General features: G+C 31.7%; 1 protein-coding gene across 3 annotated transcripts in view; it reads left to right on the top strand.

The window, feature by feature from the left end:
- Nucleotides 1–3,512: 3,512 nt before the first annotated feature.
- LOC124364500 (endophilin-B1) overlaps nucleotides 3,513–24,591 on the top strand; it is a 39,229-nt gene continuing 18,150 nt past the window's right edge. For 2 of the 3 annotated variants that reach the window (XM_046820039.1, XM_046820037.1), the window contains exons 1-5: nucleotides 3,513–3,699; nucleotides 13,151–13,279; nucleotides 16,882–17,044; nucleotides 20,630–20,693; nucleotides 21,967–21,999. In XM_046820039.1, the coding sequence (XP_046675995.1) occupies nucleotides 3,528–3,699; nucleotides 13,151–13,279; nucleotides 16,882–17,044; nucleotides 20,630–20,693; nucleotides 21,967–21,999 (561 nt within the window). In that variant the 5' untranslated portion in view covers nucleotides 3,513–3,527. The remainder of the gene's footprint in view (nucleotides 3,700–13,150; nucleotides 13,280–16,881; nucleotides 17,045–20,629; nucleotides 20,694–21,966; nucleotides 22,000–24,591) is intronic. The other variant, XM_046820038.1, reaches the window with a different exon arrangement.

Here is a 24,591-nt window from a genome sequence, read left to right as displayed (position 1 = left end):
TAGACTTGGAGATAAAAATGGTGGAGTACATATCAGAACCCCTTTTACAGCTGATGTCCAAACGGTATGGATGTCAATGATTTTGCTAAAAACATAGACATCCATATAACATGGTTGCGAGATTGCTATAATTTGTTTTGACAACATTTTTTAAATTAGGGAAAATGACATTTGGAAATATGGAAAACAACTATAACTATATCATTCACCTGACCTGGTAATCTTGTCAGAGCATGGTCTTAAAGAGTACCAGCTCTCAAGTACTAGACTGCCAGGCTACAACTTAATAGGAGGCTTCTCTCGGCATACCTGCAGAAAAGGAGGTGTAGCAATTTTTTCCAGTGAAACACTAGGAAACCAAGTACACAATTTAACAACTGAGCTTGCTTGTGAACTTACGTGTGAAACTCACGTAGTACATGTGACTATTGGCAAAACCACAATATATGTAATTGGAGTCTACAGACCACCAAGTGGAAACCTTGACAATGCCCTTGACATTTTATCTAGTACTCTGGACCTTATTCCAACATGGAAATGTCCTACTATAATCATGGGTGACATTAATGTAGATGGGCTGAATCATGACTATAAAAACCAAAAACTTAAAGACATGTTGGCCAGTCATAACATCATCAGGATAGATCTCCCACCCACTAGAGTAACTCTGAACTCTAAATCATCAATTGACTTTATCTGCTCTAACCTTGACATAGGTAAAATTGACGCTGATTGAATTATCACTGGCCTATCAGACCACAAAGCTCAGCTCTGCTCAGCTAGTATTCCGAACAAAAAATTACCTTTGCCCATTTTAACCAATAGACATTTCTCACAGAAAAACCTAGACTACTTCAAAAACCTGCTTCACTTAGAGACATGGCAAAATGTATATAACTCCCCTTCTGTGGAAGAATCCTATGAATATTTTCATGAAATACTCATTCAAACTCTTAATGCAACATGTCCACACAAAAAATCCCACCCGAAAATAAAATCAAAATTCAAAGCAACCAATGAAGAATCTGAAAGGTTGAGAAAACATTTTCTAAGATCCCTGGAAATGGAATTAACAACTGGCAGTGAGGGTGATAAAATAGAAACAGCTATCAGAAAAAAGAACTATGACCTCTACTTGAAAAAACTGAGGAAACAGTCAACCTCAGACTTCATTAATAACTCACATAACAAACAAAGGGCTGTTTGGGAGGTTATTAACTACGAAAAATGCAATAACAGTAAAAAGGACGAACCACTTAAACTTATAATCAATGAAAAACTGATCCAGGACCCTTTGGAAATAACTGAACACTTCAATCATTACTTTACAAAAATAGCTGACATCACTCTCTGTAACGCTAACCAGGCCATAAATAGTCAGCTAACAACATGGAAAGACTATGGCGATGTACCTGACTTCATCCCACTCTCAACCACACCGGAAGAAGTCCTTCATATACTCACATCCCTTAAATCGAAACCAGCCGCAGGTGTCGATGAAGTCTCTTCCACACTCCTAAAACACTGTAAGGATGAAATAGCAAATCCCTTATGTCACATAATTAACCTGTCGTTTTCACAAGGTGTCCTTTCCTATGAAACTGAAACTTGCAAAAGTATTTCCTAAACACAAGAAAGGCAATACAACATCAGTGGAAAACTATAGACCTATATCGATTCTTCCAACGATATCAAAAGTAATATTGAAAAAATCTTTCTGAATCAATTGACAGCACATCTGACTACTCAAAACATCTTGACGCCTCAACAGTATGGCTTCTTACGAGGAAGATCCACCACCACGGCTATAGTTCAACTGACAGAGTTTATTATCGACAAACTTGAAGAAGGTACAACAGTAACCGCCATGCTACTAGACTTCAGCAAGGCTTTTGATTGCCTAAACCACTCTCTACTGCTTCAAAAAGTAGGGAATATGGGCATTAGGGGAGCATCACATGACTGGCTTGCTAGCTACCTGAAAGATCGACAGCAACTAGTGGAAGTAAATTATACCAGAAACAACACATCCCATAAAGCAAGATCAACCTTACTCCCAATCACTAGAGGTGTACCTCAGGGATCTATACTTGGACCAGTGCTCTTCATATTGCTGACAAATGACCTACCAAGCTATCTTCTTGACTGGGCCCAAGCTATGTTATATGCAGATGACACCGCTCTTCTTATTGCAAAAAAAGACACAGAATCTCTTGAAATAAATTCATTTATAGCCCTGAATATGACAAAGCAATACTGCCCCAACATAATGACCTAGTTCTTAATGAGAGCAAAACACAACAATTAATATGGAAAGGCCGATGAACAATGATTACTATGGCTTACCTGAAATAATTCCAAGATAATGAAGCCAAGTATCTCGGCATAACAATAGATGACAATCTCTCTTGGAACTCACACATTGATGGTCTTTGCAGCAAGCTCAAACTCTAGTATCTTATGCTCTTAAAAGAATAAAAAGTACTTGTAACAATGATACTACCAGGACAGCATACTTCTCTCTTTTTGAATCTCATCTGAGGTACGGACTACTTGTGTGGGGCAACTCCTCAGTAAGAAACAGGGGAGCGGGTTCTGGTTCTACAAAAGAAAGCAATTCGAATTCTTGCGGGACTGACTCCTCAAGGACTCATGCCGTCAGGCATTTGGAGAACTTGGGGGGGGGTGGGGGGGGGGGGGGGTGGGGGGGGGGGGGGGTGGGGGGGGGGGGGGGTGGGGGGGGGGGGGGGTGGGGGGGGGGGGGGGTGGGGGGGGGGCTCAGATTACAATAAAAATAAAAACATTATCTAAACTCTGTTTGAACAGTGTAGAACTTACAATTAGGATACTTTATAAATACAATATATTTTTCTTTAACAAATTACAGTTAATTAAGTTTATATCTCTTGGAGGAGCCTATTATACAATAGGCCTATTCAATAAAACAAAATTGTGTCAGATTGACCAACGTGATCACATATATAATGGAAATCTATATTAGCTAGCAGACAATTATATGAATTGTATATATAATCAATGTAGGCAATTTGTTGTTATTTTCTCATTTTGAGAGTGATGAGCTATTAGAAGTCTAGTGAATAATTAATGTAGATTTCAACTAATTATTCATTTGTATAAAATAAATTATAACATTTTCAGGCTGCACTACTTTTGGTAAATTTTTTAAGTTTTATTGTTATCACATTTATATCCTTTCACCAATAATGAAATATTTACTGTTTAGATTTTATATCAACTAAATGAATTGATCTTGATATATCTACATCAATGAAATTTTAAATTAATTAAAAAAGTAGCATATCTGCATTTTAATATCAACCAAGTTGTTGGTTACCTTGTCTATATCTTAAGTTATCTACATTGTGTGTTAGTTTAGGTTTGTTCAGCAATGTTTCAGGTTTTGTTTTTTCTCCCTAAGTAAAACTGGTGTATTAACTTTTAATAACAGGCCGATTGTTACACTAAGTGTAATTATTATAACTCTTCTGTATATTCTTTTATTGCACATGGTAGAACTATTTCTGTTGTCTGTGCAGCTTACTGAAGAAAAACTGGGAACATCAGAGAAAACTGAACTAGATGCACATTTTGAAAATCTGGCAGAACGCTCTGATGTGACAAAGCAATGGACAGAGAAAATACTCCGTGACACTGAAGCTGTTCTTACTCCAAACCCAGGTCAGTGTATTGAATAATGTTGATATTTTTAAACGTATGGAAAGTTTCTATAACATACCTTTTAGTTCAGATTAAAAAAGTATTATGCTGTTTAAGTTATTACTTAATTAAATTAAATTATTAATTCGGTATAAAAGTTCGTTAACAAAACATAGATGTTAATATTTTATCAGGATCATTTTTAGGCTTTAATTGATATGTAAAAATCATTAATTAACCAAATAAAGGAATGTTTGTATGTGCAAACTTCTTTTCTTTTTAGATAAATAAAGTGTTAAAAGTGTTGGTATTTTATTTTTTTCAAGTGTGCAAGAACTCCATTTTGTTTCTATGTTTATGAAGTAAAAAATTATTGAACAGTCAATGAATATGAAAATGCAACATTTTTCCTATAAAATTACCATTCCCAAGTATAGGGTTACAATTGAACATATATTATAATACAAATTTAAAAAATTGAACCAACTATTTTCAATCAAACCTTACAAATTTAAAAGTAAGTTTCTTTAAACCTTTAAGTAACTTATTAAAACAGTAATAGCGAAGAAAAAACAACTAATCATAATTTTATGATTGAGATAACTCATAAAAATAGATAAGTTGGTTACATGTATTTAAATTTCATTGTTCTTCTGTATACAAACATTCAACAATCTTGTTTTATTCACAAAGGTTTTATACATTGTACCAGATTCTTCTTATTGGAATATAAATAAGAATAAGGAATATTAAGTCTAGTTAAATTTTGAAAAATCAAGCATATGGTTGCCATAATGTAGGCTAAAAAGTAAAATTAAGTGCCTTGTTAAACAAAGCTTAAGTTAAAGCTGAGATAAATATGTATTGTTAAGCCAATCAACTAACGAATTTGCAAATTTGTCAGGTTTTATTAAAGATTCTGTGAAATATTTTTAATGTTAAACAGGTACAAAAAGAAAAGTATTTTATTGGACTAATTGCGAAGTAAAGCTATATCATATTTTTATATTTTTCTTATCCTACAAATGTGAAAATTGCATAGGAATTATATGTAATCCTTGTTAACAAGGTTTCGTGTAACCTCTATTACAATTTTTTTCAAACAATACAAAGAAAATGAAAAAGCTTAAATATTGTGATATTAGGTACCGGTACCTTAAAAATATGTTCATTTAGTTATAACATTTTCATAGTTTGGTAGCATTGAATTAAGTATTAATATAACTTTCTTACTGTTTTGGTAAATAGGGTACAGATTGTAGTTGTGTTAGAAAACTAAAAAGTATAATAATACAAAGTCTTACCTGAATATCTCACTTAGTACAATGAAATGAAATGAAAAATGACTTTATTTACAGAGGCGAAGTTAGGACTTAAAAGTCCTCTCTACCACTTAACCTTCAAATGAATGAATATTTGAATGAATATGAATTACAATGAATATTTGAAGATTGCCTCCAAATGGACTTGAAAAAAAAAAACTAACTAGAAACAGGTGTCGACTTTACTGAGTGACAAACGGTATAAAAAAATCACCAATTTTATTGGATAACATACAACGAAGAGATAAGTAGCTCTTAAAACAAAAAAAGGGAGAATTTATTTCATATTCATTCATTATAGCTAAGCATGCGAGCATACACCTGATATAATTTTTTACAGATATTTAATGATTTACCTTTCTTATTTAGTCTATTTATTGTTCAATAAAAGTAATGAATCAGTAAAAAAAAACTCAGTAAGATATGAATATTTTTTGTAACATATTGAATAAAAAATAAAAGTGTATTCTCTACTTTGGTAATGATAATATACACATGTGAATATTGAGTTTAGATTATCTGAATGAATTTCGTACATCGTTTTAACATCAGAGACATCCAGACTACAAAATATAATGTAATCTAGGTGAAGAGGTTTTTTGTCATTCTCATCAGGCGTAATGACTGCATTACTATGTTTTATACGTGATCTCTAAGCACGGTGGATCAACCGAGTTGTCTACACATAACGGAACTTTGGTTGGAAGGGTTGATTCAATGTGAATATTAAGTTTAGCTCTAACTCACCTGATGCTATTACAGACTTGACTCCTAGAAATCTTGAGTCATGTTTATCTGAAGAGATCCAAAACTCTGTGAGTCAAGCCTTCCCTACATTATAAAATCTACATATGATAGACACAAATAGCAACTATGTCTTTCATTAGAGGTTTTTTTTAACAGAGATTTGGCTTCTCAACAATGAGTGAATATTGAAAATTGGAAATAAATTATAATAGCTATCTTTTAAATAATTTTATTCGGGTTAACCCTTTGAGTGCCACACAACATAGGTATATCAGATGCCAATAAATCAATTGGCCATTGATTGACTTGACTATCAATATTTAGGCAATATTTAATATAGTACACATTTGAAATATTCAACTAACCATATATCTGCATTCAGTATATTCCGATTAATGGAATTTTTGTTTTTTTTTTTTGTAGGCATTTTTTAATGATAATTAACTATGTTGTTATGGCCTGTCAGCTGATGAATATGTCAGATGTGAATTATGTGTTTGGCTAATGTGTTTACTTTGTTCAATAACTGTATTTTGATGTAAAAAAATCATAATGCTGTGTACAATTTACATTTATTAGAGTGTAATAATATCAATATTGATATTTGGATGTTTGCATACAAACAAGTTTTTTGTTTGTTTTATTACTTTCAGTCTTGCTTCGTATTCCAGTATCTGATGTTGGTCTAAAAAATAATACCTATGGACAAATTTGAATTAAATTCAAAAGTTTATAGGAAGATTTAAATAAAATGTTGTAGTAACACATATTTAAAATATTTTATTTTAAATATATTTATATATATATATATATATATATATATATATATATATATATATTATATACATTCATTAAATTTGTATAAATGGCAATAGCCGAATTTAATTTATTTCAATAAACATTGAATCCAAAAAGTACTTGCTCCGCCGGGACTCGAACCCGGATCTCTCACTTGCCGGGTGAATGTGCTATCTGCCATCGTTCAGTGAAACAAGAAAACAGTAACACTACGTTTCGAGATCTGCAATCTGATCTCTTCTTCAGGTAAAGAACTAACCTAATACATAATTACAAACTAGGTTAAAATAAACAAATCTTACTAAAGCGTGTGGCACGCCTAAGTCAGGAATCACAACCTACATGTTGTTTGTCAACTTCACTAACACTAAAGACATGCACTTAATACAAAACTATACAAAACACTAATCATTGAAACTAAACTACGGAATACAGGTCACAATACGTCTTCACTCGTCTACTAACCACCTACGACTGACCAGAGGGACTAGCCAATGGTAATCGTGACGGCTGGCTAAAACAAGATGGCGGAAATACAAGGGAAGGGGGACAGGAATGGGCCCTTTCGTTATTATTGGTGCATGCGAGATGAACTTCTTAAAACCATATTGTGACTCCTCATTGGTTTATTACAAATATCCGATCCGTTTGATACTTTACACCACAGAGCCCTCACTGTTTACGATTCAATTATTTTGTATTTGGCCGTTTCTTTCACATATGTGTTTAATATATATACATACATATATATATATATATATATATATATATATATATATATATAGTATTCTTCATTTTATTGCCATAAAAACAGAACAAAATTTGAAAACCTGTCAAGTGGTTATTGATCATTATTTTTCCAAAAAGTTTGTAAGTATACAAAAATCAGGCCAACAATTTAAGGGATTAATTAATATAGCAAAATTACTATGGCATTTAAAGGCTTAAAGTCCCATTTTTAAGTTGTATATTTGAGTGGAATAGAATACATTTATATTTAAAATTAATCATAACTGATAAGAAAGTGAACAAAGGAGAATTACTACACCAATCAATAAAAGGTTTCACAGATAATAAGCAATATGCAAGATGAGGACCTACATATGCCAATGATTGTGAGATAAGTGATAAATTGTTGAGATAAGTGATGGCAGGAAATGATCTTTTGTTGTCCTGCTGATAGATAAGCTGGTGTCACACATTCATCAGCTGGATGCCTCAATCTCTGCTACCACAGCTTTTATTATAATTTATTTATAATTAGATGTTGGTAAAACAACACTTTTCCAATATTGTTTTATTTTTTGGACTAGGCCTTTTGAAACAAAAGATTTCCTCATCAGGTGACTCCACCAATAAATATTTACATTATCTTTATTACAAATAATACTAAAATACCACATGCTGTAAATGTGGAAATACAAAAATTTGTAAATACTTCAGCTACCATAAAAAGTTAGACATGACTACAGTTTAGTTTTTAATAAATTCCAAAAATGTAGAAAGAAATTTTTAATAGAGCCCTCTTCATTTACTAATTAGTTTTTTATTTGATTTTGTGTGTGAAAATCTGAAATCTGTAGTAACAGGCACTTCTAATGTAGAAATTCTAAATATTTAGATTTAAAAAAAATATATAAATTATCATAAATTTTGTTGTCAGGCCATTACTGGGAATACTATTTATTTTTTATCTATGCAATTAATATTTTTATCGATTACAATCAAAAGGACTATAGTTGAATTAAAGACAGAAGGGTATTGGGACCCCGGCAGCGATGGCCGAGGTTCGGGGCTCTTCGGGACCCGGTCGGCTACAGTGTTGCCAAGTTGTTCTGTCTGACTCGATCATCCACAGCGTTCACATCAACCGCTTCTAGGTAAGGGTGGTTCGCAGCGGAAACATGTGGACACATTTATCGAAGCGATAAATTAATAGCGTTCGTTGTTTTGAGAATTGTTATTTTATAAGTAATTGAATCAGAAATCAAAACCTTTGTAAAGGATTTTACTGAAACCACGAGTGTATTATTGAAAATATATACATAGGCCTAATAATAATAATTTGAATATGGTACATTTTACTGTTATTAATAGTTACCTTCAAACACAAAGGAGTATATTGAAAAAGAACTAAAATTATATTCGTTAAGTAAATGCAAGTCTGCTAAGTTTATAATTATATACTCAGTCTTATCAGTCTTAGCAAATCCGTTGAAATGACCACTGTGCCGCGGTCAAAAATCAACTTAAAACAAATAAAGATACTGTAGTTTGAACCTGATAAAGCTCGTTTAGGATAGTATTTTTAACCAATAAAAGGTATCCTGTTAAAACCGTTATAGTATAATAATTGTTAATTGTTGAGTCTAAACTTAAATTGCTAGAGTGACCAAAATGCAAAAATTTGCGACTAGGGCGTCAATCCGACTATGATATGAAATTTCCTTCAGTGTGACTTTTATCGATCAACTTAATGTAATCTAATTTATTTTACAAAAAATCTGTAAAAAATATTTCGAAACTTGTTATATTTTTAAATTTATTACTAAATGTTACTAACTTTAACCACAGATTTGTGATGAAGGATGTTTTTTGTTTTTTTATTTTCTTATCATTCAATTTAGGAAATATCAATTTGATATACAGAAAACGTGGATTTATTTACAAAATGTAAGATTTAGTGAGTCGATTATTATTTTATTTGTCTTATAATTTTTTCATTTATTTTTCAATAGCGCCCATTTTATAAATCGGCTAAAACCTCTTTTTGGAAATTACTTTTATTTCTGAGTAAATTAAATACTAAACAGTAGATATACAAAAAGCCCAACTGACTTTGCTGCACAGTTTAACCAGGAAATAAGTAGTGCCATTAAAATGCATTTAACAATTTTATTAGTAACATGTAAGGTGTAATATTTACCAATCATTACAAACTATCAAATCAATACGGCTTTTTACAGTTTCATCGAATTCCAACACTCTTTCTGCCACCGGAGAGAGAGGGAAAATACCACTCACGTTACTGCCGCGTTCTTCCTCTTCATTGTCACTGCTGTCACTGTCCGAATCCTCTTCACTGGAGCTGTCATTGCCGATGTTTATTACCATCTGCTCAACGGAGTCTTCCATCAACCCTTCATTTTTCCAAGCATCTAGGATTATATTCTTCGTGTGGTCTACTACCTTCTTCCAATCAGACTCTGTTACACGTTCCAACCCCTCTTTCGTCAACTGTAATATTTCAGTTATATTAAATTTCCTGTTGCTTCTTGCAACATATTCCTTTACTTGAGCCAGATTAATTCTATAGGATTGAAGTGACAGTGGTAGATTGGTGGCAGACGAAGTACTCGGTGACCATGTTTCTTTGCAATTTCGTCGACTTCATATTTTGTCTGAGGTTTTGTTTCTTTGAATAAGTTCTAACAATTTCAGCTTTTAACATCGCCTTTTCATACTGTATGTCATGATTATTTAACCACTCTATTATTTCATCCTTTCCTAGAACTGCTGTTAGGTGGTTTGTCAACTACTTTTGAGTGGTACTTTGCATTGTCCATTACAATGAGCGAGGGCCTCGTTAGGTTTGGAAGTAAAGCATCTTGAAACCATTTTGAAAATACTTTGTGGTTCATCTCTTCATGATACTCGTTGGTTTTCTTGATGTAAAAAAGTAATGCACAGTTAGGAATAAATCCAGCAGAGCTGCCAGCATGCAACACAATTATCCTCCCCCTTTTCCAACGGGAACAGGAAACGTACCTTCAACAGAATCATCAGTCCATCCAATTATTTTTTTACAGTGCCCAGAATTTACCCAAGTTTCATCAAGCCAAAACTTATTTCCTCAAAATTTAAATCTTTTATTTCTCTAAGAAATCTGCACCTCCAAGCAATCCTCTTTCCATTAATATTTTACGGCTACCAAATTTCTTGTGTTTGAAACCCAATATCTTCAATATAATGGCAACAGATGATTTGCTTCCACGAAAAAGATCTGCTTCTGCAAGACTTACTTGTAGCTTCCTTACTGTGGGATACTCTCTTCTCACGAAGAATCCGTAGACATGGCGGCGGATGGCATCTTTTTGAAAGGCGTCCAGCTCCGTTAACAGGCTTAAACCTCGAATATTTCTTATCAGGAGTGTTTCAGTTTCAAGCCACTCTGTTCACTTTGTATTTTCTCCTTTCCAATTCTCACAACTGTATTTTTTTCCTATCTCCAAAGCCGCAGCAGTTCTTTCGATAACTTTTTTCTACTGGAAGTATCGGTCCTTTGTTAATTTTCTCTCGCTGGAAGTAGTCTCTCACTCGACAAACCAACTCACGGGATTGGCCTCGCAATGGAACGCCTTTTTCTCCAACCTTGGTGTAAGGCACACTTATCACGCGAGTGCGGGGCCTACCGCGTTTTTTTATCACTGTTTCAGTGCACTGAGACATGGTACGGAATTAACAGTAATTAAATAATGTCTGTCACAAAAGTGTAAAACTAGAAAGTACGTGCGTACACTTGTCTTTCAAATAAGGTTTAGTCTTGAAAAAGACTGTTTAAACACTTGGCCACGAACAAACAGAAGCGCAATAACACCACACGAAACAACATACATAACCAACAACCAATAACGTAATGAAGCACGGTTTGCTACTGCGCATCACCCAGCTGATACCTACCGGATGACAGCTACAACAGAGGAGACGTGACAACGCTGCCTCCCGCCGAAAAGGAAAGTGCTCGGCTGTGATTGGTTGGAGCGGAGGGCGAGCCTTCGTGAGGCAGTTCGGCTGTCTTCGGTCGAGCTCGTCCCAATACCCTTCTGTCTTTAATTCAACTATAAAACAGTAATTCTAAAGTAGTATAATTAAAAATGTACGTCTTGTTGGGAAATTTAAAATGTACAAAATATGTTAAAGGGGGTTTTAAAACACCTATAAATATCCAATTAAAGAAAATTTGTATGCTTGTCAGTTACACCAATAACACCTATTACATTAATAATATATGTAAACTAGAATTTGTTGTTTGGTAACCATTTCAACTGATTATACTTGTAATTAAAACAAATTTTGTTATGAAATATTCTTCTATAGATATTACAATTAAATTCTTGTTATTAACTTATTTACCAGAGTATAAGTTCCATTCAGAGATAATATCATTTTAAATTTTCTCATCCAAAGAAGAAAGAAAATTGTATTTATATGATCACAATTTTAAAACAATAAATACATGTACAGTATAATAATATATAATTTTATAAAACATATGAACATTATTTACGGTTTTATTAGTTTTTATGAATTTTAAATATTCCCGTAATAGATTTATGTTTTAATAAGTTGTAATATATTCTAAAAGTGAACTAATCTTTTTGTAGCGTACTGGTACTGGTTAGATCAAATGCTTGTATTAATGAAACATCTTTCATAATTGCAAAGGTAAAGGTATAATTTTATTTGAGATCCATCACTGTTCTTACAGCAAGTATTACAATTTGATCTTAATTTGTACTTCTAACTTGAACTTCAACCATTAAATCAATATTTTTTTGTTCAAAGTAATGTTATAAAACAACAAAAAGAAAACTATTTAAATAAATTATTTAAATGGTTGTATGTTTAGATGTAAATTTAGAGGCATTGGAATTGAATTATTGCATTTGAAATGCTGACCTTTTAAGTTATTAATATAATTTAATATAGCGGATTTGACTTTGTCTATTGCTTGAATTTAAAGCTGAATGACAACAAAATTCTTATTTATTTAATAATAACAATACAATGCAATAACATTGAACAAACTGTTAAGTGTTCATTCATTACAAAAATATTAAGTAAAGTTATAAATGTTAAGTGTTTCCTAATACTTTAATTAGCTATACAGCTCACCACAAAAATAAGTCATTACTGAGTGAGTTTAAGGTAAATATTGATTATTTTATATTGCCATGTATGGTGATAAGCTGACCTACATATTGTAGTATTGGAGAGTTTTTAACTTCACAAAGATTTAATGCAGAAGCTTTACATCTTCTAGACAATATTTGGTACAGTTAATTAATAGGTAAATTTCTGTTTCTTTCACAAAGCTGATTTATAATAGGTATACAATTTGTTGCACTGTGTAATAAGCAAGAGGCTAAAAAGGTTTAGCATTGAAAAGAGGCTCAGGAAGCCTATTTTACCCTTTCCCATTTCATTCCCTTCCATTTGTGTAGGAAACTTTAAGCTGGAAAAGGAGTAGGATCAGAGTAAGAAGGATCGACTTAGCATGAGGTTAAAATTATTGATATAAAATGTTCAGATCTTGGGCAACATTTGACCCAAATAACATTTTGATCAGTTACATACTCTTCCAAAAAATTAAGAGCTAAAAAAAAAAAAACAGTGTAAATGTAACAGTAACATTTTTAATCTGTCCTTGATTATATTTTTAAATACAAAATTCAGTGTTTCTTCCAAAAGGCCAGATTGTAGTTATTCCGCACCACTTTTACAGATAATTCCACAACTACTTTTCAATATTACAGGTACTAGAAACACGTGTTCTACTCTCCTCTCAACTTAAGATAATTTTTATTCCTGTACATTTTTCACAGGTTACAGAGTAGAAGACTTCTTGTTTGAGAAGATCGACAAGAAACGGCCCAATCGACTCAGTAACCTCGAGTACCTGGGTCTGGATATGATCGAGGCAGGAAATGAATTTGGGCCCGGAACTGCTTATGGTTAGTTCCTTCTACACTTCTATATTATAATGGTTTTACCTGTCATTAAACTGACTGGTGTTAATGTTTATATAAATCATCTAGCTAGACTGATATATACATTTATTCATGGATGAGTTAAAAAATAGTTTACATGAAAGAAAAATTAAAATAAGAATTGATTATCAATTTTTAAAATTGAACAAAAAATGTAACAACATAATCTTTTCACACAATAATCTTTGGAATAAATGAAAACAGGGATATTTATTCTGTTCTACTGTTAAGAGAAGAGTTATATTAATAAACTAGCAGGTACCTGCAGCTTCACACGCAATTTTCAAAATTGAAGAATGTAGCATACTTGGTGAAAGCAATAATTATTATGTTGTAATATCATGGAGCCCTATGATATCTTTTAAACATAAGTAGACAAAATATATGCATACATAAGCTTAAAAAGACTACTTCAATCAAAAAGCATATACTATGCATTTGTTTTCCTTAAGCTACAGCAAAAATGTCATACACAATGTCAAGGAAGCCAACTAGTTTCAAGTACCATATGTGCAAACATTCACAGCTTTGTTCATTAATGTGGGTTTTATAATTGCATTTAAATAGTATTTCCAATGTATTAGATGGTTTAAAGTTGTCACTGGTTCAATATGTTGTAAAAATTACATAGTAGCTTTGTTCTTTGTAATATGTATTACTCTAATGCTCAAGCATTGTATGTTTAATATATTATAAAATTAAAAAGTAAATAAATGTTTCTGCCTCTTTGGAGAACTGGAGCTGAATGTGCCAACAGCTGTTTGAGTCAATTAACTTCAAATTACATTTCGTAAATATTATTTTTCTGAATTCTCAAAAATATAAATTTTTTCATTATACACACTTTTTGCTACTTTCTATGATTAAAATATTTATGTATCATACCTAGAAACCTGCCCTAGTTCATAAAAAAGCTGACATTGAAAACCGTATCAAAATCCATTGAGTAGTTTAGAAAATATCGACAATCAATCAACACAAAAAGCGACTTTAATTTATGCTATGCATTGATTTAATAATATTAATATTAGCCTAAAATGTTTTAGCAGAATTTATTTAATAATGATTCAAATGTGAAAAAGTAAATTATTTACAAAGCGATATTTCAATTCAATTAGACCAATTTTGAATCATTGAATAAAGCTCCAAACATGGCAAATGTAAAGATCTATCCTGCAGCTTGGTGGTTGGTGCAGTAACGTAGCAGACAATGACAACAGCTACCATGGTATATTACTGGACTTGTCTGAGTCACAAGTGATTCATATTACACACAAGAAATAACTGTGTAATCAAAATAAGTAATATGCAGCATGAGCCACCTGTGACTCATGTGGGTTATTCCATTTCAAATCAACCTATGAAACAATAATTTTGGACCTTGACCTCTTAGATTTTTATGATTTTTTTTGTATGGAATTGTAGCTACTAAGACTAGTTAAAATGCAAAATTTTATATTTTTCTGCCTTCAGGTTTTTGAGTGACAATCTTTAAAAAAAAACCCACAAAAAGTCTGTTTTTTATCATGAAAATATGTTGCGCAAAATAGAGGAAGTTTGGTAAAATCCGTTAGGGTTCTCAACTAAAATTTTACTATGAGTCACTTGTGAACCATGGTGTATTGAATGAGTTTTAAGTATGGCTTTTCCACAAATATATATTTTTCCTCTCAGCACTTAAGATTTAAATATCAACCAGATTGATATATTGCAGATTGAGTTATTCAAGTTTAAGATTCTCGGGCCTCATACAAATTGTTTATGTTGTGGCATAGTGGCTGAACGTCAGTGACACATAAACAGTGCTTCATAAACTTAGTTTCTATGGGATAAAAAATAAAACTCTTGAATTTTTCAACAGTTATCTCCATAATCGAAGGCAAGCGGTATATACAGGGGGTGTATGGTCCTCTATCGCTACTAGCAACTGTGGTGTTCCACAAGGCTCGGTCCTTGGACCCCTTCTGTTCATTATAGCCACTAATGACTTACCATATTGTCTAAGAAGTAATGTATACCTATATGCAGATGACACTACATTACTTACATGCAATAGAGACCTAAATCAACTTGAAAACATGGCTAATCACTCACTTAAAAACTGTTTCTGAGTGGTTCTCTGCAAACTCGCTCTTATTAAACGAGGAGAAAACCGAAACTATTGTTTTTGGACTGAGATCAGTACCTCCAATAAATAATTTTAACACTAGCAAAGAGGTTAAGTTCCTTGGAGTTTGGATTGACCAAAGTTTGAGCTGGAAAAAACAAATAGAGCATCTGTGTACTAGGCTAAGCAGATTAACATTTCTTTTTCGTAGGCTAAGTGACATTTTACCTGATGACTATGTTAAGACAGTGTACTTCTCACTCTTTCAATCTGTTCTCAGCTATGGAATTGTTTTTTGGGAGAATAGCCCACACCTAAATAATGTTCTAGTCATACAAAAAAAGGTTTTAAGAGTTATAGCTAAAGTTAACCATAGAGAACACTGCAGGCCTATTTTTATTAAGTTTAAGATTTTAACTGTTGTTAATTTATACATATTTAATATCCTGTTAACTAGTTTTTAAGAACCCCTGCTTGCATGTAAAAAAGGGCTAAGGTACACAACTTCAACACCCGAAATAAAAACAATTTTGATGTACCTTTTGTTAGACTTGGAAAAAATCAATCTAGTCATAGGATAGTGGGTATAAAAATGTTAAATAAGCTGCCTAAAGAAGTACTTAATCTTACTTTTAAACAATTTAAAATAAAACTCCAAAATTGGCTAATAAGTAATCCTTTTTATCATGTAAAGGAATTTCTTGACTTTCCTGCTGCTGAAATCTGTAAGTAATTAACCTAAGGTTTTCACTTCTCTCACTGCCTGTACATTGTTATTTAGTTCTAATTTACCAAATAATTAAGGTTGTTTTCTTAAATTTCAACCACAAAACTTTCATATTTTGTGTACTTTTAATCTCAATTTTATAGTTCCTTTGACAATTGTGAACAACATGCTTCCTGTTTTTTTGACTATACCTCATGCATGTAAATCTGTGCCTTATGGGTAATAAAGACTGATTCTTGATTGATAGCCTATACCACCCTTGAAAACCTTCACTCTAACCTACATTTGAAATAATGTAAATTCTGGTTTTCAAACGTATTCCTGCGGCCTTTATACTCGTAAATAATTTAAAACGCTATTTCTATGTTCATTTACAGCAAGGTAGTGCTACCAAATGGATAATGTTACTATAAGCTTAACCTAATGTTGCTCAACTTGAATATATCAGTGTGATATATTGGCAAATTTTGGAAATTCGAGAAGATAAAACTAAATTTAGTTGTTAAAAAAAAGTTGCTCAAGAATAAATTACTGCGTACTACCTTACAATATTATACCTGTTGGGAGGCAATGTTGAAAATAATGTCCCATGACAAGGTAATTTTGTCGCTGTGCCACTAACGTAAGTCTTGGTTACTGTGTGACGAGATATCTTGTCAGCGTTGAGGTAAGGCTGTTTTATCAACCCACTGAACAAAAAGAGAGATTAATCAACATGTTTCTTGACTTCAGGTAGTGCTCTTATAAAAGTTGGTCAGAATGAGCAACGTCTTGGCCATATAGAGCGAGATTTCATTGCCTCTTCCCATCACTGCTTCCTTGTGCCACTGCGAAAGTTCTTGGACGGAGAGATGAAAACCATCCTGAAAGAGAGGAGCATCCTGGAGAGTAAGAGGTAAGATTGCACTGTCCTTAGACTTGGATATGAAACATTTTATGGCTGTTTTCCCCATTATAGTAATGTATATATACAAAATTCACTGCATTTTCTTGGAATCTTTGACTTTGCACATATCTATTTTTACCTTTAACTTTCTTCATTATATTTTTGTTGACCAACTAGTTATGTTTGATATGTTTTATTAAACATTTATTTTTAAGGGATTAATATAAAAGAATAGTTTATTTGAATAAACAAATGTATGTGCTTAAAAGAGAGTAAACATCGAGTGGGCTTGATTAATAATAAAATTTAATTTAATTAAAAAAAAGTACTAAAACTACGTGATTTGTCAAATGTGTTAACCTGAGATCTGTAATGCCTGTATGTATGTGAAAATTCTTATACCTAAATCATCTAGCTTGCCTATATACATGTAAACAGTATTCAGTTGATATTAAAGCAACTTTTAGGAATAAATATTGCAAAGTATTTTGTATTACTGAAAAGAGGAGATTCCATTGTATGGAAATCAAGAGGTCTAGAGCACTAATCTACATTTTGAAAAAACAAAAAACGTAAAAGAATTATAGAGTAAATTTGCTCTGAAATTGCACTAACATAGATTGTAATTGGTTAGTTTCTAAGGTTATGGAAGAATGGACTTGCCAATAGCAACACTAAAAAAATTGTTTTCTTTACTATTGCAACAAAATAATTGCTTCTAGCATGAGTACTTTTTTATCAACTTATCTTGTAAAAAATTACAATAAAAGATTTCCATATTGGTATTGCTACATTATGTTACCAATATTTCTTCGTTTACAAAGTTAATTTATTGAACAGTTGTTGTGAAAATATTACTATTGAAATACTGAATGTATATATGTATGGCATGTATAATGTATATAGTTTTGACTGAAGATGGCTCTCCACAGGAAAGCCGAAATATTCCAAGAAAATCTTGGATTAAAAATAAAAATTTACATTGCATCCCTCGAGGGAGGTAAAATCCAAATATTCATTGTTCAAAATAAATCATATTTTTCTCATCAAACCCTGTTTTTGTGTGTACACTTACAATTTCCTTACAGTAACCTACAATAAAAAAGTGTAATGAATAATTTGGACAAGACATATATTATTGGTATTTTGTTTTTAAAAAGGTTTGCATGTTACCATTTTGAATATTTACTATTGCACCAGATCTAGGGTTAAATTATATTTTGATTACATTACACTTCAAGCAAATTATAAAAACTTTTTAGCTATTAAATACAGTAAACTCTTGATTATCTACAGAGTTAACTGGTTTGGCTAAGAACAAATAAAGAATATTTTTCAATCACTGAAAATTGCTTTGCTTCGTAAAATTTTAGCCAACACAGGAAATCGGGCAAATTGGAAAGAAAGAATTAAAAAAAATAATAATATTTAAAAACCAGCACTAGATGATTTACATAAAATAATCTAGTGCTTAGTGCGCAAGATTAACAAGAAACAGGATACTTGCAGGCGACGTGTCATGTCACAACTGCTCTGTGTGTTTGTAAGTCAGTTGGTATATCCGCTGGCATCTCCGCTCATTTTCCACATGTTCAAAGTCAACCCGACTACAACTAAAAGAGACCGCAGACTAGGCGTCAGTTTTCAATGGGAATATGCGTTTTTTCTTAAATTTTGTTAATTATAAAACAGGATATTCAAAACATATGTATGAAATCTCTTATATTAATGAGTTCAGTTTTGTATAACAATTTTGTTCAATTTGTTTATACCACCTGTGTTTTAACATAATTAATAGGGCATCTCCTCTTTGGCAGTAATGTATTTGATCCCTATAACCTTCTATTACTCTTATCTCATGAATCAATTACCACTTAAATCTGAGGGCGTGAGAACTTAAAGTTCCCTGGCTTCTGAACAATATATACCGATAACCGATAAGACCATCACTAAAAATAAAACTGGGGAAGGGGAGATGTAGTGAGTGATGAGAAAAACTATTTCACAATTCTGTTTTCTTTGTGTACAAGTGAAACCCGTGTACTGTATATAAAGTTATATTTCTCTTATTTACAATTTAATGTTTTTGTTTTATTGTAAAAAGGATTTCACGATATAATAATTATAACATGAAACAATCTCAGTATAATTGTATTATTGTGGTTTCAATTTTCTGAAATACAAATCTCATTCAAATAAATTTTTCTCATTAGTTGTATTTTATCACGTAAATTATTTTCTTTATAATGAAAAAAACATAACTTCCTTAACTTGTAGTTTTAGTATTTCAATTTAAGTGTTGGTACTTCCTTCTGGTATTTGAGATAACAATGTATTACCTTAAAGTTTTCTATTCTAAAAGCAATAAATAAATTTCATTTAAATACTTTTTAACTTTCAAATTTAATTAGTAGACATTACCAAGTACAGTAGGCACTGGCTATTTTGCAGTAAGGATATACTAATGTATCAGGGAACTTTGCCACTAAAAAATTGTGCTCTGAGGAAATTTTGGTTGGTTGAACATATTCTGCATCCCTTGTAAATAAGTGAATTTTACGGAACAATCCACAAAATTGCCAATAGTATGTATAATAGTCAATTGTGGCTAAAGCATGCCACAAAATTGGTTTAATCCAAGTAATATGTATTACATTAGAAGAACATAATAGTATTAACAGTTACAGAATCAGGATGACTCACAAACAGATGGCTCTACTAATAACTTCACTGCACTGCTGATCACATCTTAGATAGCTCAAACAATAAATACGTAGGCCTATACATCACTGTACTTGACAGTACTGCAGTTTTTCCCCTATTATTTTTGATCAGTTGTAATAAGTTACAATTTTAAGAAACCTTATTAATAAATTTAGTATTTCAGAGGTATTTCCAAAGTTTTAAAACTTATTTAAATTGTTTTATGAAAAATATTTATTGCGAACACCCCATAATCTGCAAAGCAGCTAAATCACTTCTGGGGCAGTGAAACTTACTGTATTTCCCTAAAGTGATAGTATAATATTGAATTTTGATCAAAACAGTGTTTTATTTATTTAGTTTTTACCTTAAGTCTTAATTTTTTATTTATGTATTTTATTCTGTTTAATTATTACACTTTATGGTTTATTTAGTTGTTATTGTCATTGTGTAGTCCAATTACAATAAAGGAATTTGAATTTATTGTTAAATTTTGTAGGGGTTCACTTGATTTAATTAAAATAATAATTGGTTTACAGTCAGTAGTAAAAATTATAATATCTCTCTTTAGACATGATATTTTGTGATACATTAGGTTAAAACTCTTAATGTATTATTATGTAGATTATTATTGGTAGCTGGGTGAACTCAGTCATATCCATTTTGTAAATGTTCTTTCAATAAAAAGTATATTTTCAAAAGAATAATTTGATTACAAATTTACAATGATTATAAACTTTAAGCCATTAAAATTGTGTATTAATTATGAAGGCAGTTCACAAATGTTATGGAGTAACGAATGATAAGGATTGTTTAGTTTTAAATTAAACTGGTAATAACTTTTAATAACAATGAATTATTAGTTGTTAAAAATAAACTATAATGTTATAGGCTTGATTTGGATGCCTGCAAAAATCGAGTTCGCAAAGCAAGGAGCATGCTTGGACAACCTACGGTAAGTGGATAGTCCCAAATGGATAATAATATTTGGTTTTTATTATATCTCTTTGAGCATTTTCAAATTAATTATTTATTGCTTAGTTTTTCATCTGTCTCTCTGCATGTTCTTTAACCCTCCGGCTGGCAACGTCGTAAATTACGACCCATTTTTTCCTGCCGTGAACTGGCAGAACCGTAATATACGACTCATTAAACATTGTCTACTAATTACGTCATAGTTCCGATAATTACCGCTCGAATCGCATAAAAGTTATATCACTTTAATCACAAGATCCCAAGCCTTCTAATAATGTATTCACTTATATATATATATATATATATATATATATATATATATATATATATATATATATATGAATATTTGTTCTTTTACTGGCCGCTAAAAGCTCCTGACTACTTCCGCGTGACGCGACTCAGCAACTGTTAGTGCTTGTATATAGTCTTATTTTTTTCAATTGTAATTTTATTTATAAATAAAAGTGTTTATAACTATGTGTTTTCTTTTTGTGCATAAGTAAGTGAACATTATGCATATTTTAGATTTTTAAATAAAATTCATTTTGAGTTTTTTTTTAATGGCATAATATAAAAGTGTTTTTTGAAAAAAAAAGTTGAGTTCTGACCATCAAACAACAACCATTATTCAGGTAAGTCAAATTATAATTATGTTTATATTGTACAACATATTCTGCAGAGTAATTTGATGTATAACACTTTTTTGTTTTCTCCAATAATTAATTGTACAGGATAAAAAATTTAAAAACTCTGCACGAAGCTTCAAAACAGGGTGCCAGTCAAGGCTCAAATGCGCGCCAGCCGGAGGGTTAAAATAAATGTTTAACTTCATAAATATTTTTACTTGATAAGTTGATGTTGGAAATGGGTAATGTTATAAATCTTTTTGTTTAAATACATTTAAATACCGCCTGTTATTAATATTAAAATATTACACAAAAATATTAAAAATCAAATTTTTGTCTTTCATTATAAATAAAAAATGATGTAATTTAACATATTTGATGATAAATAATGGAGCACTTTCATAAAAACAATAGTATGTCTGACACAAATGATGACATGTATGACACCATTGATGACATAATTGATATCAGTGATGCTAATTGTTACAAATTTGCTCTGGTTATCGATATAGTAGTTTTGAGAAACTGTTATTGTTACTAGATTTTATATTTGAATTCATCTTGTCATAATCCTCATATTGATGTTTTGTAAGTATAAAACTATTGCTTTATTTCATGCTCCTAAAGGAAGGGCCTAGCCCTGAATATTTGCTGGAAGTGGTGAGTTTATAGACAGTGTGTCTGTCTGTAGTGATTGTAGTGTTAGATTAGACTACAATAGACAGTCAATTATTAGTAATGTTACTGTTACCATAAAATAAAACTTCATTCTTTCACGTATTAAACATTTTGATCCCTCAGCAACAATATTGGGCTTTACATATTCCTAATATTTTTTAAGAGCTATCAAATTCACTTCAGATTTATTAACTCTATCATTATCTTCTCATTTGTAGGATGGTAGAGTATAATCTCATTCCATTCTCATGTTGCTTCTCAACTAATGTCATATTTTTCAAACATGTTGATGTATATTTCAAAATTACAGTTAACAATAATAATTGTCACAGACTTATGAAAATTATTTGGGTGGAGGGGGGAAGAGCAGGAGCTATATGATCACGGGGTAGGCAGATGGGCACATTGTTTGGAATATATCCAATATGACTATATCAACATACAAAATATACCTGTATGGAAAATTACCAGCTCAGGCAGTACTAAGTTGTTTAACACGTTAGCTGCCACGTCGGGCCAAATGGACCGACGCTCTACATCTTTAACCCTCTAAGTGGCGGTAATATGTTGCTGGAATGGCAGGCTATTTTTCAGAGTCAAGCAGGACTATCTTATAATTTAAAAATAAAATGCAAATTCTAATATGAGCAATGCTTGTTATATATCAATTTTTTCGTAATAAACTACAGAATAACATAGTATAGTTATTTTTTACATACCTTATCCTTTTTTTATGATATTCACACAAATGTTCAAAAAAACGTTTTTTTCTCCACCAAACTTTTCATTTTTACGTTCTGTAACTTTAAAAATGTCATTCCTAGGAGATTATGTTAAATGCAACTTTATTCACAATTTAATTCTAAACAAAAAACCTTCAATAATATTTTTTCTATTTGCAACACTGTAAAAGTTATATGGGAAAAACTGAATCTAGAAAAAACACTTTTTCTAGTCAGAATCGCTAGAAGTTGCTTGCCTTTTCCTCCCTTTCCCTCAGTAAAAAAAACAGACCGTGGGAGAAAACTTAGGATTATTGGTACTTTGGGATTATACCGACCACACCGGTATGAAGAACACAAAAATATAAATTTATAGAAACAAACATGATAGAATGAAAAAAACAACTCTTTAATTACAAAATTAAAAACTTACAAGCATTTCCAGGTATTGTAATCGGTATTGTTGTCTCTGTTATCTTATCTTTCTCGAAAATCCCGATTACGGCAGGCGGAGCGGCATCACATGATTTGCACGGTACATAATTGCCTTTCCATTACAATTCAATTTATATTTCTGATCAGCCCCTCTAGAATTTGATATTTTACTGATAGGTACTATCTTGAGGGATGTTTTTCTTTCGTTGACATCAGCGCGGGGCAGCACCATTTTGGGTGGCGGAATGTGATCAAGAATAAAAACAAGTTTTGAGTGTTTTTTTCAATAAAGAGTTTAGTTTTAGTTTGGTAATGTTTGTTTTTGTTGAATTTTAGTGTTGGAGAAATGTAGAGGTAAAAAACGGAAGTACAACAAAATGACGCGACTCTGCAAACACGTTATCTACTAGACCGCTCGACTTTGACCTCTGTCTGAGGATGTGGAGGGGTTTGCGATAAGACAATTCCTGTTTTATATTGACGAAATATTGTTTTACGCTAATCTAGTAATCAGTAGAAGCAAAATGTCAAATAAAGATTCATGTCTGGGTGTGGTCGGTATAATCCCAAAGTACCGGATTATTTCAGTTAGTACCATTGATTATTTCATCGTGATGTTGATGATACTATATGAAATGTATTTGAAATTTAGTGGTGAACGCAACTGTGCAAACTAGGCGTAACAATAATTATCGGTTGCCTAGCAATAAGCGGCAATGTGAAGCGACTTCTAAGACGTCGCTTGCCACGTCACGGCGGCGTAAATAGAACGTCTCAGACGTCGCTTGCCACTTAGAGGGTTAAGAGATTGCATGTCGGGTAAAGTGGCCCGACAGCATAACAATGACGGTACCCGCCATTTTGATTACTTTCGTGCCTGTGCTGCACCCTGACGACTCTTAACTGAAACTGATTGAACTATAAAGAGTTCTGCTATTAACAGAACGTTGTTTGTTGTGTTTATTTTCGTTATTACTGATATGAATGAGATTGCTACATTGGACATTTTTGTCGGGCCACATTGCCCGACGGGTATTTTTATAGGTGTTAGAATATAAAATAATAAGGTTTTAGCCTTATTATTGCTACCAGGAAGAATAAAATATATGATTTGTTATTTTACAGTAAAAAGAGATTTATTTCATAAGTTTCACAAAAAGTAAGTGTAGTAAATAAAAAGTTGTATCTTATTTATTTTCATATTTTTTGCTTTCCTTACTATTCAAATAATTCAATTCTTATAAGTAAAGAAAAATAAGTAAATACAAAATTACCCTATACAAAAGATGAATGAAGATATAATACTATTTGTGTATAATTTTGAAACATGTTTCACACAAAAATGGTTTTTTCGGGACATTCACTGCAAAACTTAGTTACTTGTGTCAAATTTCTTGCTACCTTACGTCCTTTTTCC

This window comes from Homalodisca vitripennis, chromosome 6 (genome assembly GCF_021130785.1).
Source record: "Homalodisca vitripennis isolate AUS2020 chromosome 6, UT_GWSS_2.1, whole genome shotgun sequence".
NCBI classification, from domain to species: Eukaryota; Metazoa; Arthropoda; class Insecta; order Hemiptera; family Cicadellidae; genus Homalodisca; species Homalodisca vitripennis.
The sequence above is the reverse complement of the archived record's forward strand: the minus strand, read 5'-3'. Positions and strand labels throughout refer to the sequence as shown.